This window comes from Hydra vulgaris, chromosome 02 (genome assembly GCF_038396675.1).
Source record: "Hydra vulgaris chromosome 02, alternate assembly HydraT2T_AEP".
NCBI classification, from domain to species: domain Eukaryota; kingdom Metazoa; phylum Cnidaria; class Hydrozoa; order Anthoathecata; family Hydridae; genus Hydra; species Hydra vulgaris.
Window position 1 is genome coordinate 33,955,746 of NC_088921.1, and position 16,796 is coordinate 33,972,541.

The 16,796-nt window shown below is 27.0% G+C and overlaps 1 protein-coding gene across 2 annotated transcripts in view; it reads left to right on the plus strand.

Moving 5' to 3' along the window:
* LOC100199786 (uncharacterized) overlaps nucleotides 1-16,796 on the plus strand; it is a 147,189-nt gene that overhangs the window by 56,084 nt on the left and 74,309 nt on the right. For both annotated transcript variants that reach the window (XM_065790671.1, XM_065790672.1), the window contains 2 exons: nucleotides 5,965-6,228; nucleotides 15,495-15,611. In XM_065790671.1, the coding sequence (XP_065646743.1) occupies nucleotides 5,965-6,228; nucleotides 15,495-15,611 (381 nt within the window). The remainder of the gene's footprint in view (nucleotides 1-5,964; nucleotides 6,229-15,494; nucleotides 15,612-16,796) is intronic.

Here is a 16,796-nt window from a genome sequence, read left to right on the forward strand (position 1 = left end):
AACAAAAATAGCAAACTTAAGTGTTTTAACTGAATATTTTTTTGTGGAACTTCGATGGAGTTTGTGAATTTGCATACTTTGTAAACTACTTTTCGCTGTTTTATAAAATTTATTTTTCTTTATTTTTTAAAGCACGCATGTATTGTATTTTATTTGTAAACAAAATTTAACTTCGTAGTTTCGTAGTGTTTGGTAAAGTCTCTGACTGCTTTTAACTTAACGCCAAAATATCAAATTTATAAGCGGCTAATAAATATCTCTTAAAATATACTTTTTGATTCGCCTGAGTCTATACAACTACATTTACATGCTTAACTATTTTATAAATGTTACTTTTGTAGAATGATATAATGTAGTTAAAATAGATTAAAGTGAACAATAAGCACGTTTTACTAGTAAATTAGTATACTAATTGAAAAAAATATTATTATCAAGTAAGTTATTATTTTGTGCAAAATTAAAATAGTTTAGTACTTTAATAAAGTGTTACTAATTTATTGCAAATAATTTATGTGTCTCGTAATAATAATATGAACAAAGTATTTAGTTTTAGAAAATAAAAAATGCCAAAAATAAAAAAAAGGCCCTATACACGATCGAAAAGTGAAGAGAATTACGGAGGTTGCCCTTGTGATTTAATTACAACAGATCCAAGCACATACAGATAATTGATTTAATTTTATTACTTCTTAGATAGTTCTGACATTAAGCCGAACTTTTGGGCAATTGTTAAGCGTGTTTCATGTGTTTTAAAATCTATATGGTTATCTGTCAATCCACGATTGCCTTTAATAAACGATAAATCTATTGAAACAAAAATTAAAAACTATTTGCAACTGTAAAAAACATAAACCGCAAACACGCTAAAGCAAATATCAAACGAAACCTATATTCTAAACTAGACAAACTTTTTGACATATCTGCTTGTTGCTGTTCATTGGATATTGTGTCATGTAACAATGTTTATGTAAAGTGCAAAAAAGAAAAATGCAAAATGGAACACATTATTTGCATATGCCCTAAAGAAGCAAAAGTTCCAATAGAAGAAAGAGCCTATATACGGGACCAGCGTTTAAAAACAGGACCAAAAGGGCTGTTTTAGATGTCTTCGGTAGATACATCTGCTTTAAAACATAAAAACAACAGGATTAAAGAGAAGGAAGGAAATATGTCACATCACAAACATATTATTAATGAGCTTTCAAGTTTATTACCAGTTTCCCCAGAATGTATATCTGAAATAATAACATTTCAGGTATTTTTATTTGCGAAGCCTTAAAATTTTTATTTGTTTAGTATATATTTAACGCTTATAATTATAAAAATCACTTATCATAAGTATTTTAAATTTTTTACTTAAGGAACAGGATGAATGGAAACCAAGTAAAAGAACTCAGGTAGGTTATAGTACTCAAAAGTTTCCAAGATATGCCATGGAGCTGGTCAGAGGCGGATGTTCTTCAAATCTCGGCGCAGCTCTTGGAATCGCCTTACTCCATGATATCAATCATCTATTGCTACCGGAAGTTGACATCAATAATATTCTAATGGATAAGTGTAAATTAGACAGAGCTAAGTCAAAAGTAAAAGTAATTTCAAAAAACGCAGATTCAGAAGAGAAGACACAACTATTTTGCATTGGTTTAGATGGAAAGATAGATAAGAACACAAAAATATACTTAAAAACAATTAGTTCTGAAGAAAAAAATTTCATAACAAAATGTGTTGCTGCAGAACATCACCTTAATTTTACACATGAGGATGGCAAATCTGACGGTATCTACTTGACACACAGAACAATACCCGTTGTTGGTGCTACTGGACATGTTCTTGCTCTTGAGACATTTAGTGTACTTGAAGAATATGACAGTCTGAAGAGCATCCGTGCTATTCTTTTAGATAGTAGTGCATCAAACACAGGTTGGAGGCGTGGCTTGGTGGTTAATCTAGAAGAGTTGATAGGAAGGAAACTTCACACAATAGGTTGTAGCCTTCATCAGAATGAACTCCCACTAAAAGCCCTTTTTAAAAAGTTAGATGGAAAAACAACCGGTCCACAAAATTTTAGTGGACCAATTGGGAAAAGATGCTCTGAAGAAATTCATAGACAACCTCAAGTTGAGTTTGAAGCAATTCAAACTTCTATCACTGAAGGATATATTTCACATGAGATATTAAAAGATATTAGTTTTGATCAAAGGCTTCTTTACAAATATTGTTAAGGTTTCGGATTAGGTAAAGTAGACAACAAATGGGCTAATTGTAAAATAGGTCCAATTAATCATGCTCGATGGTTAACCCTTTCTATACGAATTCTTTGTTTATACACTCAAGATATTTCTCCAAACGCAAGTCTGAAAAAGCTTACCCATTATATCGTAAAGTTTATGCTCCATCATGGTTTCAAATGAAGAAATCTTCCAAATTGCAAGATTCCCCCCAGATTCTGTTTTTCACTATTAATCAATTGAATCTTATTAAGTTTAATGATGTAAAAAGAATTGTAAAAAAAAACATTTAAGGTAATGCTTTCTGTTTGATACCTGCAAGTTTTCTCTACGCAATGGTTAAAAATAATGATGAACAAATCAGGACTCTTGGATTTGAGACAATATTTACTCTCGGGAAACAGTAAACTTTTTAAAATTGGTTTTCCTATTTATAATATATCAGGCATCTGTAAGCTTTTTTAAAAATGTATTGTGCTGTATATTATCATATTAAGTTTTAATTAAGGTTATTAATTTTTTTGTTTTTCGCAAGTTTTTTGAAAGTAACGATGTTTTTACTTTTAGAAACAAAAGAAGTTATGGAATAGAAACGAAAATCCCTCAAATAAATTAGAATGCTGCGGGGTGGATATCTTTTATTGATATTGCTGATCTTGCTTATATCGACATGGAGCCACCAACTACAAAAGAGTTTTTCGATGAAGATATTTACACATTCATTAAAAATAAAATAAAGCCTAATATTCAAGACCTCCCCTCTCATTCCCAGAGCGTTGAGAGATGTGTCAAATTAGTTTCTGAAGTTTCTAACACCGTATATGGATTTGAAGCCAGGCATAAATCTATACTATCAAAACTACTTAGCAGAAAAATGCGTGAAAGGTTTTTGTCAAAAGGTCAATATTCTCAGTCGTACGATGATTTATTTGCTTAACTTGCTTGTTACATTCTTGAAATAATTTTTTTTTAGTTTAATATTGCTTTTTAAATAACTAATTAAACTAATAATGATTATTTATTGGATTTATTGAGCGTTTAATGAGATAATCGATGTAATACTACAAGTAAAAAATTTGCACTTAAATATGAATTGGGCTTGTAAAATTTTTACTTAATAAAACAAAATGATAAAACGTATAAATGATTTTAAATGGTGTGTCAAACTTTTTTGATTGAAATTTTGTCTGCACGTATTGAAAAGTATGAAACCACAAGCAAAAAGTTATTATTTTTATACCAAATGTTGATAAGGGTACTTCTGAATTTTGATCGCTAATCCGCAAGCCGCCGTTTGACTAAACACCTTTAACTTATTATTTTTTTGTTTTATATATATAAATACAACTTTCAGTATCTTAGCCGTTACGATTTAAAAAAAAAAAGTGAAAAATCGACCTACCCTAATATATATATGTATATATATTATGTAAGGCTGTCAGCTAATTCATCTAATGAAACTAGTTTTTAAAACTCTGCCAATTTTTGTATCAGGATGCATTATAATAGTCTGGTTACAAATTCAAACCTAGTTTGAATTTGTAACCAGACAAAAAATCGTAAGCGCAATATAATTTGGTTTAAAACCCCCTCCCCCCAAAAAAATTGGTAAATTCTTTTTGGATTTAATGAACAAATACTTCCTAGTTAGCCATAAATACCACATGATTTTCAATACAAATACTCTAAAGGTGAGTTACAGTTGTATGCCAAGCATCAAATCAATAGTTAACTCATAACCATCATATAATAAAAAATACCTCAGATTCCAATAAACATTACAATTGTATTATTAAAAGCAAGTGCCCTTTAAATCAACGATGCCTTTTTAGCCCTCGGAATTTGGGTCTGCATTTGGCAACGCTAACCTAACTGCCGACCATAAAAAGACACTGAAACTTTATATTTTAATGGTTTTTTTGTTTCTTGATTTTGTATTACATCGCTGATGATTGCCTTTAGGCATGAAACTATTAGTACCATAAAAAATTTTATTTTCTTTGTTTATAAATTTATACATATATATATATATATATATATATATATATATATATATATATATATATATATATATATATATATATATATATATATATATATATATATATATATATATTACAACCAAAAAAAAAAAAGCCAATCACCACACCCAAAATCACCACACTCAAAATCACCTCACCCAAAATCACCACACCCAAAATTTATCTGACAAAGGTGGGTCAGGATTTGGCTTATCATTCTTTTTTTTTTTTTTTGGTCTTGAATTTAAAAAAATAATAATAAAGTTTAAACACTATATTTATTAAATGTAAGTACCAAGTTTATTGAGTTTCTCATTTTTTATTAAATATTTAAAAATTTAAACATTTATCGTCATTTGATACTGTATTTAAATGCAGTAAATTTGTAACTAAGACTTGATTTGGTGTGTAGACTATAAACTTGGTAAAATTTTTTTTAAATGTAATAATATGTTAAAGGGATCCCCAAATGCTGAGACAATTTATATTTATTTCAAACATAAACACAACTTGTTTCTCTATCATCTTGTACCGGTTTCTAGGCCTAATATTCAACTTTTTTTTTTTTTGTTATTTGTTATTTCTGGTTTAATTAATGAATGTGTGTGCTTACCCTAGACATTTTAGTTTACATACAAGCTTGAGTTGTTGTTTTTGTTGTCTTTGGTGGTTGTAATAAAATATTTATTATAATTATAATGTTATATTTCAGTTTATGAAATGTTTATATTTATTATAATATTGGAGACATATTGATAAGGTTTTAAGTCATATTAACACTGGAGACTGATAACGTAATAATATTCAAACTTATAATAACACTTTAGACATGATGATATTGTTTCAATAAAACTTCATAACATTTTTAATATTCAGTGTTCAAATATTTCAAGATATGATAACACTGGAGGCTTTTGACAAAATGAAAAATGTAGTCATACTTTTTTTAGGCTTTTTTAAAAATCTAATTTTATTAATAAAAAGTTACTTAAATTAGGAAAGACATTTGTGATGCTGTTTTCTCATTTACTAAAGAAGTATATTTTGATCTCTTATGTTTTGTTGCTGTGGCAACAGATAATGCACCTGTAATAGTTTTTCTCTTGCTCCATAAGATGTAACATCAATCTTTTTTATGCTTTGATGCAATCTTGGTAGTAACCAGAAAATTTTAAAGTTGGATTGCATTTTGCTTGAGAAAGCACAATATAAAGACTTTGTAACGGTAAGTTATAAATGTTATAGTAAAAAAAAAAAGTCTAGGAAAGATGTTGGAAAATGTAAATAAAATGTTTAAGCTGAAACATGTTGCAGCTTGTTTGATGTTTTTGATTTTATTTTTCATTATTCTTTGGCAAGTTGGCATTTTAAAATGTAAACAAATTAGCAACCAATATCAAGGATTTGTAGAAGCCACCTGTTTCATATTTAGAAGTCAACTTAAAGCTGTGGTAAATGTCTTTCTTTTGTTATCATAAATTGAAACGTTATCATTAAGTTTCACGTGTTATTATAAATTAAAATGTTTACTACTAGGAGTGCTATGCTTAACATGTTTCTACACACAGCTGCTTTGTTTGTCAGGGTTCATGCTTTAGAGTTTAGAGGGTGTCGTAACTACAACTTTTTATACAATATGATGTTTTCTACACACTAAATGAGTTTTTTATGTTTTATAGTCATTGCCATTTTTACTTAGTTTTTTTTTTTTTTAGTAATGCTTGTCAGTACTGCAAATAAAAATTACTGTAAACAAGATGAAAATAAAAACTTACCAGAATGTGAAAAGCTTGAACAAAATAGCAGACGAGCATCAGTTTATGAAAAAAGAGCAATAAAATCCAAAACAACAAAAAACAGATCATTCAAAAGTAATAAAGCTACTGATGTAAAAACACCTAAAAGAGCTGATGTAAAAGCACCAACAAGCACACATTTTGAAACAATTAATGATCTAAAAGAAATTGATGTAGTAGAAGGTGATGTTTTTATTTGATATATACTTTAATTATAATGTATAATGTAATTACTTTAATTATAATGTATAATGTAATTACTTTAATTGTAATGTATAATACATACTTTAATTATAACACTGGGGAATAATTTGAAACTTTTTTCTGTTAACTTTGATTTTTATGCTGATTTTAACTAAAATGGGCTGATTTCCAATTTGACAGTTTTTTCTAGCTCATTTTTTTTCTGTACAGCTTACCCTACAAATAATGAAAATTCCATTGTTCTATTGTTTAGCTGTTGTAAAGCTTTATTTATATTTATTCTGATTGGCAGTTACAATTAAAAAAAGTGTAGCGAGTGGTGTTTATAGCTTCCAGTTGGTTAGTACAATCAATATATTTAAGTATTTCACTGTATGCTTTTTTTTTTTTTTGAGTTTTCTAATATTATCTAGCTATTTCATCTTAGTGTTCTACTTCCTTACATAGATTTATAAATAAATCACTTTATTTCAGATCATGTCTGCTCCTACTTCTTTACATATAAACAACCCTGACTCCAACCTCCTCCAACTCCTTTTGCTATATTTGTGGCTGTTTTATGATTTTAAGTCAGAGGAAGAATATTAGGACATTTTTCAAACATAAAATAAACTATTTTGCATATTTTAATGTAATTCTTGGTGATCAAGATAAACCATGGGCCAAGAGTTTATGCCTGTGTGCCAACAGAAAATATGAAAAATTGGTATTTGTTATTCCCATGGTTTGAAGAGAGTCAAAAAATCACTATTGTTCAGTGAAAACATCAGGATTAAAAAAGAAAATTAAAAGAAAAGTAGAATATCTTAATTTATCTTTAGCTATTAAGCCAATTCTGTTTAAATTCCAGTTTTTGAACAACTGCCTCATGTAGAAGACCTGATTGATGTTGAAGAATATGATGACAGCAATGATATAGATTTTGAAATTCTTGAGCATTCAGTTCATAGGGAATTTGATCAGCATGAATTTAATGGTTTGACAAGTGCTTTGGGCCTCTTAAAACAAATTTTAGAAATATTAGCTGCAAGACTTCAAGAAATGCAAAAAACTTGCTTGACAAAAGAATAAAAGTATCATACTTTCAAACTAGAAAAAGTACATTTCTGCATTACTTTTAAAGTAACAACAGTTTGGTGTTTTGCAATAACATTCCTGGTTTACTGGAGGAATTAGTGCCTTCAATCTAAAATCCAGATGAATAAAGATTGTTTATTGATAATTCGAAGCAGAGCCTAAAATGTATCCTTCTACACAATCGCAATTTATATGGTGCAGTTCCTGATGGGAATTTGGTTATTTTTTATGAAGAAGATGAAAAGATAATCATTGAGTTATTGCAATACAACAAACTGCTTTAAAAGTACTGCAGAAATATACTTTTTCTAGTTCGAAAGTTTGTAAAAGAAAGTAAGTACCTGGTCATTAATTATCGTACATATCGCTAATAAGTACAATAATTTTCAAAAAAATAAGAATTTTATGGTTAAGAACTTGACGTGGTAGAGAAAAACTAAAATCAGTTTTGGGTTCTCCATCAAAAAATTAAATAAAAACAACTGTCAGACCTAATTCTGCAAAAATTTTGTTCCCCAGTGTAATGTATTTCTTTCCAAATTTTTACTTGAAATTACATTATTTATCTATATATATATATATATATATATATATATATATATATATATATATATATATATATATATATATATATATATATATATATATATATATATATATATATATATATATGCAGGGGCTATTCTAGACCCTTTTTGACAGCTGAATGTATTTGGGCAACATTTGGGCATTCAGAAATTAGGGAACTTTTTTTTCTATATGCCAAATATTGTTGTTTTTTTTACAAAAAAACTCCTACATGCTGTAATATTTCTGCCAAATTTCCTCATGGCAGGCACCGGCACAGGAGGAATGCTGCCTAAATTATTTTCCTAGAATATTCCCTTCTATGTATATATTCTTGCATAGTCATCATTGATTTTTATAATAAAATGTAAATTGTATGTTGTTTTTTTTATAAAAAATACATATGTACATTTAGACCAGAAAAAGTTTAAAAACATAAAAAAAGTTTTTTCTTTAATTGATAGATTGCCTGCCCAAACCAAAAATGTAAACAGTAAAAAAATAAAATTGAAAACATTCAAAATGTTTTGATTTTTATTAAAAAAATGAAAATATTTTGATCTAATAAGTTGCGTTTTGCATTTTTTTGAAAAATGATAAATTTTAATTAGTTGCCTCGATTAAATTTGATGCTTTTTACATAAAGTGTACTTAATTTTAATATTTTTAAGGACAAAGAGTCATTAAGAGCCGTTTTGTACCATTAATAGTAAATTTAAAGCTTTTACTAAAGGAATATATTCTTTGCAAAGCAAAAAATTTTGTTATTAATATTCTTGAATTACAATATATAAAGTATTTAACTGCTTGAAAAGGGCTCAAAAAGCCTTTTACTAGAAACAATAGAGCAAATAATAACTTGGTATAATTTAGATACAATTGAACAACTGTAAAATTGCTGAAAAAAAGAATGTATCAGGATAAAAAAAGAATGTATCATTATAAAAACACAGATACCATATTTGAAACACTAAGGTCTGGGTGATCAAAAAAACTTTCTGATCAAGATAGCATCATCAAAAAAAATCCAACATATTTAATTGGAAATTTACAATCCTCATTTCAAAGAGAAAATGCTGTCAGGAGAGACATTGTCATAGATTGTAGCCAAATTTTTTTTTCAGAAATGAAAGTAACTTTTATGTTTTTAGTCATAAATCCAGAGTACATGTGAAAAGATTGAAAAGCGAGAAATATAACAATTACTTTTCTGTACAGTGTATACACGCCTATGAAGGCAAAGTAGTCATTTTGGGATAAATTTCCTGTAAAGGTGTGTGGAGCAGGTGTAAAGGTGCTGGATTATTAAAGTTATGCAAAGACTCAATGAATCAGTTTATGTACAAAGACACTCTGGAAATGAGCTTGAAACTGCCAATATCAAAGTTTTACCTAAGATCTTGCAACTTTTAATACCAACAAGATACACTTTGTCAACAAGACCTTGCCACACAGCCAAGAGTATCAAATAATGTTTGCAATCCAAAGAATACCTTTATTGACATGGCCTAATCACCTGATTTTAGTCCCAATAAAAACATATAGACTTGGATGTACCTTAAAATGTGCAGAGCGTTAAAATCACAAGCAAAGCACACTTTCAGTTCCAAAAAAACTATGCATGAAATTAATAGTGAGTCCCAGGCTTGTAAAAAAGTGTTTTAAAGCCAAGGGTGGCTATTTTAAGTACTGAAAATAATAGTAATTTACTGTTAAACCTGGATTTGTACAAATTTAATTTTTTTTCCTTGAGTTTTATTCAATTAACTTTTATTATTTTTTAACTACCTGCTTGATTTTTTTCTTAAGTTTAATTAATTAACATTTTTGCTAACAAACAAAGAAAAAAATTATATATAATATATATATATATATTTATATATATGTATATGTATATATATATATATATATAAATATATTTATAGTTATATATATAAATATATTTATACATGTATATATATTTATATCTATATATATATATATATATATATATATATATATATATATATATATATATATATATATATATATATATATATATATATATATATACATAAATATATGTATATATATATATATATATATATATATATATATATATATATATATACTAGGGTGCATCACAAAATAACAATTTAAAAAATTAATTTTGTCTGACACCTAATTGTGTTCTATATATCAAAAAAACAATGACTTTCAAAAATTTTAGAATAAGAAATATTTTTAGAGGTCCCCCGACACCCTTGAATATTTGACCAGTCCCTAGTGATTTCAAAAAAATAGTTTTTTAAAAGTAGGTCATGTTGGGTCTCAAATTAAGCGATATTTTATAAAAATTTTAAAAATAATCATCATTTTATTAAAAGAAATTCACATTAGATTTTACTGCAATAAATATGACATTTTTAAAATAAAAATGAAAAAGGTGCATTTTTTGTAGTTTTATATATACATAGCAGTGAAATATAAAATGTTTTTTTTTTTAAATTATTATTTTTGAAATTTTTTAAAAATTTTGCTTAGTTTGAGACCCAACACGACCTACTTTTAAAAAACTATATATTTTATAAATATTAGGGACTGGTCAAATATTCAAGAGTGTCGGGGGACCTCTAAAAATATTTCTTATTCTAAAATTTTTGAAAGTCATTGCTTTTTTGATATATAGAACACAATTAGGTGTCAGACAAAATCAATTTTTTAAATTGTTATTTTATGATGCACCCTAATATATATATATATATATATATATATATATATATATATATATATATATATATATATATATATATATATATATATATATATATATATATATATATATATATATATATATATATATATATATATATATATATATATATATATATATATATATATATATATATATATATATATATATACATATGTATACATATAAATATATATACATGTATAAATATATTTATATATATAGATATAAATATAAATATATTTATATATGTATATATACATATATATATATATATATATATATATATATATATATATATATATATATATACATATATATATATATTATATTTATATTTATATCTATATATATAAATATATTTATATATGTATATATATATATATATATATATATATATATATATATATATATATATATATATATATATGTATATATATATATATATATATATATATATATATATATTTATTTATATATTTATGTATATATATTTTCATATTTAAAATTGTATTGTGAATAATTTCAGCTAAAATCATGTCAGTAAAATATTAAATAATTACTGATCAAAAAGTTTTTGTGTCCTTACCTTTGCTCAAATCTTCTGTCCAGGTATTTCATACACCTTGGTCCACTAATATTGCTGTGCCTTTATTTGCTCTGTCAGTCTGGGTTTTTCTAAGGTCGATATGCCTACAATCCAATTTCTAAAAGGCAGTTGTTTACAGTCTAATGACATAAAAGTTTACCTTCATTAGCTAGCATTTTACAATTTTTTTGCAGGTGGTTCTTTTGCGCAAAATTTTTGTATCTTTTGGTCAAGTCTTGGTGTGGTGATCTGCTGTGAAACACATTTTTCAACTCTTAAAGAGTCTGTTTTAGTCCTTCAAAACAGCTTTCAAACAATTTTTACCTATGTTTGATTTGTCACTGATAGTAATTATTCATTGATAATAATTCAGTATCCAACATATTAAATTGAAAACTGATTGAAAAGTTTGGAAACAGGCTTCAAATGTCTTTCCATCTGGTTATGCCCAGTTTGGGGACTAATCAATTTAAAAACTATTTATTTCACAGGTTGGTATATGGGTTTTGCTTAATGAAAGTTCAAATAATAATTAGAAAGATGAATTTGTGATATCAATATTTCCATAAGTCATAATGATTTTCTGAACCTTGGTTCAAACTTTGCCATTTTTGAAGTCAATACCATACATCGATATTATAACAACAACAGAGTCTGCTTTGGAAAAAATCTGTGAACAAGTTGGTCTGACAAAAATTATAATTGAAGACCCTACTCAAAAATTATAATTGAAGTTACTCAGCAAAAATTAGAAAATACTTTTCAAAATAAATTAAAAAACAACATTTTTTAAAAAAGGAGTATGAAAAAATATATCCAACTGATCCTATCCCACCTGGTATGTACAGAGTAATCTAAGCTCATAAACCTGAAAAATTGTACCCTTTGAAAATAATTATTTCTACCATTGGCACACCAAACTACGGAATATCAGAATTCTTAGTTAAGATAATACAACCAGTCTTTAATGAAAATCTGACATGATTAAAAAACTTCATTCGACTTTTTAAAAAAAAGTAGAAAATTGGAATCACCAACTATAAGATTCAGGTGTATTTTGATGTTGTAAATCTGTACCCCTCAATTCCGTTAAAAAAAGCCACCTTTATACTTTTAGAAAAATTAAATAACAGTTTAACTTAACAAAACTAAGTATACCTGAAACAAAACAACTTATAGAACTTTGCTTATATCAATGTTATTTTCTCTTTCATGGTGGTTCTTGCAGAATATTTTCTACAATTCCATGAAAATAATGTGATTCCATGAAAATAATGCGATGACATTAATGCTAAATCCTGCACTTAATCTAAAATCAAAGAAGTATAAATTACCTTACATTGGAGAAATTGATTATAACAATTAAAATAATGTAGAAAAATTGATTATAACAATTAAAATAATGTCTAAAAATTTTATTCAAGGCAAGTGTCCATTATTTAATTTCTGAATTAATATTGACACCAAGTAGTTATGAAAGAGGTATATTGACTCAATGATTTGAAAATGCTCAAATAATAATTTTAACTAATATGGAGAACTGGCTTACTTACCAAAAGTTAAATTGTTAGATTACGTGCTAAAACATTGTACGGCCTTTGATAAACTAGAAACTAGTGTTAAAATTTAAACAATCTTGGAGTGTGAACTGATACGTATGGATCAATTTTAAAAAATATTCTGCCTAATAATTAAGTGATAAATACTTAAACACTAATGTTTGTACTCTGGTCTCTGTTTATTGACCTTGTCAAAATCTTTGAAAATTTTTAATCAAAATTTTTTTGTGACTTTTATGTGGGTGCTAATGCTTTTAAAATTTAAATTAAAAAAGAAATCAAAAGATGATAAAAAAGGCTGGTTTGAATTTGTGAAACTGGGCATCAGAAGGAGTTAATAAACTTTAAGACTAAATAACATTAAAACTAGCATTGAACAGCATAAGAGAGTGTTAGGTGTTATACGGGTATTAGGAAAAAAATTTGGATAAATTTGTTTCCTAATACCCTCTTAGCATCTAACTAAACCTAAAATTTAGTAGTTTTAATAATCCAAATTGTGTATTTGATGGTATAGCTAAACAAATAATAATGAGAATGTGGTCATTCAATTCAGGAGATGAATTAGAGGAAAAGTTCTTTGTAAATAATTCTGTCTTATCTTTGGGAAAGGTGATAAGGTCAGATTTATGTATAATAGATGAACTGAAACAACATTTGGAACAAATTCTGACATTACAAAAACAAAACAAAAACAAAACAAAACAAAAAGGTGTCAAAGTTTTTAGTGTCCGGTTTTTCCCAAATTTTTAGTTTTTGATATAAATGATTTTTACAAATCTCTTAGTGAAAACACTCTCATCAAGGCAATTGGTTTTGCTAAACATCATGTTATTATAAATGCTGATGATAAAAAATTATTTATCATGCAGGAAAATTTAATGTGAAGACATTGTTAAATGCACATAACAACAAGCTTTTACAATGTGATGAAAATTTGAATCAAAGAAATGTAACTGCGTAGACAAAAAAATTTGTCCGTTAAATAACCAATTCCTTTTTAGCAATATCCTGTATCATGTCACTTTATGTTCTGAAGATCCTGAATTCAAAGATAAATTTAATTTCAGTATAAGTGAAACCGCATTTAATTTAAGATATGCAAACCATTTTAAATCTTAGGGTAGTAATAAAAGTATCGAAGACAGTCAAACTGAATTAATTTGGAAAGGGACTTTCCTGATTATTATTGAAATAGAGAACAAAACCAAAACTGTGAAAAAAGTAGTAATATAAAATAAAATCAAAATAGCTCAAAAGAGAGTTCAAAATATTTTAAAAAATTTTAAGTTTGTTTTTATTATTTGATAGACTGCCTGCCCAAACCAAATCCTCAGTCAATGTAGCTGCACTCTTCACATGTTTACCTGTTTATTAGTCGATCTAGAAGAACTACTTGCATGTTCCCTATTTGTCAGTTTTTTTTAACTCTAATCTAATTTTTTTTTTTTTTTTTTTTTTTCAAAATCTTCACTTCCAACAAGGCTGCAAGCAACCATTATTAGAGTTGGAAGTTACTGGAAGAGAAAAGGTAAAGTTTATAGAGAAAGATAATGATTGACAGATGACTTAAAATGTTGCAAGTTATATGAATTAGGTAAACAAGATGAAGGAAGCAAATTACAAAGAACTGATATTCGAGGAAAAAAACTGGGCAAATAAAATTTTTTAGAGCACTTAAGAACAGTCACATTATAAGGATTAGACTTAACCGAACAACGAGTAACATGAAAACGAATTTAGTAGATGGCACAAGAGACGCTAGCCCTTTAGAATAGTGCCCATTATAGCATTTATAGAAAAGAGAAAGAGAAGCAACATTACAATGATGTGATAATGGTTGGAGGTTGGCTGCAAGAGCAGGTACAACTATGTTTACCATGCGTTTTTGCACCTTGTCTAAGAGAGAAAGAGCATCATTGGAAGATTTGCACCAGATATGGCAACATAATCTAGGCAGAAAATCACTTTAGATACAGAAGCTGGAATGATACAAGTGTCAAGCAATGGATAAACCTGTTTGTTGACTATATTAGGTAGAATGCAACTAGTGGAATCAAGAGATGATATTGATGAAAAGTTCTTAGCAAACAATTCAGCTTTGTCTTTAGGTGAAGTGAAAAAATCTGAACCATACAAGAGAAGTTGAATAACTTTTTGAGTTTTATAGTTTTTGGTACTTTAGTCATTTTTAAATTTGATAAAGAACTTGACTCCAAGTATGAATATTATTCAGTACACTATTTAATAGTCCAAACAATTGCCTCATTACTATTAATAAACCCTAAGCCGTAACAAATGTGGTCTCAACAATGTACAAAAGTATGAACAGGGACACCATCCATGTGGAATATGGCACTGTTAGTACTCTGATATTTAACAGCTGTTGATGAAATCAGACTCCCTGAGCGCTACCACAGAGTTTGGGAAACCTGACAACCAGCTGGCCTCAGAACTATAAAACTGAGTTTTAGAGCTGTACCCTCATTGAAGATAATAGAATGAGTTGCCTAGTCATTAAAACAGACACAAGCAAAATCCATGTATTGAGTCAAGAAGCTCCAGCATTCAACATCCTAAGCTGGAAATAATGTATTATAAATACATCTGAGCCAGCCTAATAGATGAATATATATATAGTTGCTAAAAAGCTTTTTTTATTTTTATTGTTTACTTTATATTTGATTATATAGTTTTTATTTTTATTGTTTTCTTTATACAGGACTTATTTTGAAAGCTTCTGCTGAACTTAAAAGCGAAGAGAGATGTATGGAAAACAGTATCTGTCTATTTCTAGTTAAAAAAGGTTTTACTAGACTCTCACTGAAAGGAACTATCAGTAAGTATTCTTTTATATTTATTGTATTTATAGAAATGGAATTAAGATTTTTTTCTCCTAATTAATATATAAGCAATTTTTATAAGCACTAAGTAATGAGTCATTCCATATAAAGTCACCTATATGTCTCAGATTTGTTTTATTTTAATTTTTAAAAAACTTTTTAATTAAAACTTAATATTTTTTCAAAACTTTTTTAATTAAAACAAAAATTTTTTCATGCAATAACTAATTTTGGGAATATCTAGTCATAGAATTACAAAGAAAAAGAGGTGCGGTAATTTCTCCCTCTTTTTTCATTTGTACTCCACCAAAATTCACGATAAATCATGCAGTGTAATCCATTTTTCTAAATGTTTAATGAAATCTTTATATTGTTTTTGTTTTTTGTAATAATATCAAATACTTCAGTATGTGTGTCCACTACTTCAGTATGTGTATCCCTACTTCAGTATGTGTATCCAAATTTATTTTAACAACTTTTTGTATTTGAACTAATAGGATTAAATTGATGATAAAATGACACAAGGATGACACAACACCATGTGTCATCCTTATATCATTCTTTTTTTTTTTCTAGTTTTTTTTTTTTTCTATGTTAAGTTGATTTCCTATTTTGAAAATTACTTTAATTAAATGCTAGTTATTTTGACTTTACAAAGTAAATTACAAATACATTACAAGTAGATTACAAGTACATTACAAGTACATTACAAGTACATTAAATTGACATTCAAAATCTGCCCATTAATTACTTGTTTTAGACTTTCTTGACATACTACTTATTTAACAGTCCCAGCATAAAAATTCACAGCAATAAAATCATAATAAAATACCCACTTAGTACCCACTTAGCATTTAAATCAGTCTTTACTGTGATAACAGAGATTGATGAGGTTTTTAAAGTTTTTGGAATAGTTTCACACAGCCATCAGAAAATTTTTTTACTTATGATAAATCTGGTAGATTTTTTTAATATAAACTTGAAATAAACCCTGTGTCATGATGTGTGTCATGATGTGTGTCATGATGTGTGTCATGATGTGTGTCATGATGTGTGTCATGTGATCAACATCTTATGAAAGGCAACATAAAAATTTTTGTTTGAGTTTTCTCTTGAAAATAAATTACAATTGAAAAAAATGGATGTCTCTTTTGGTTTTAAGTCTTCTTCACAATTTTTCA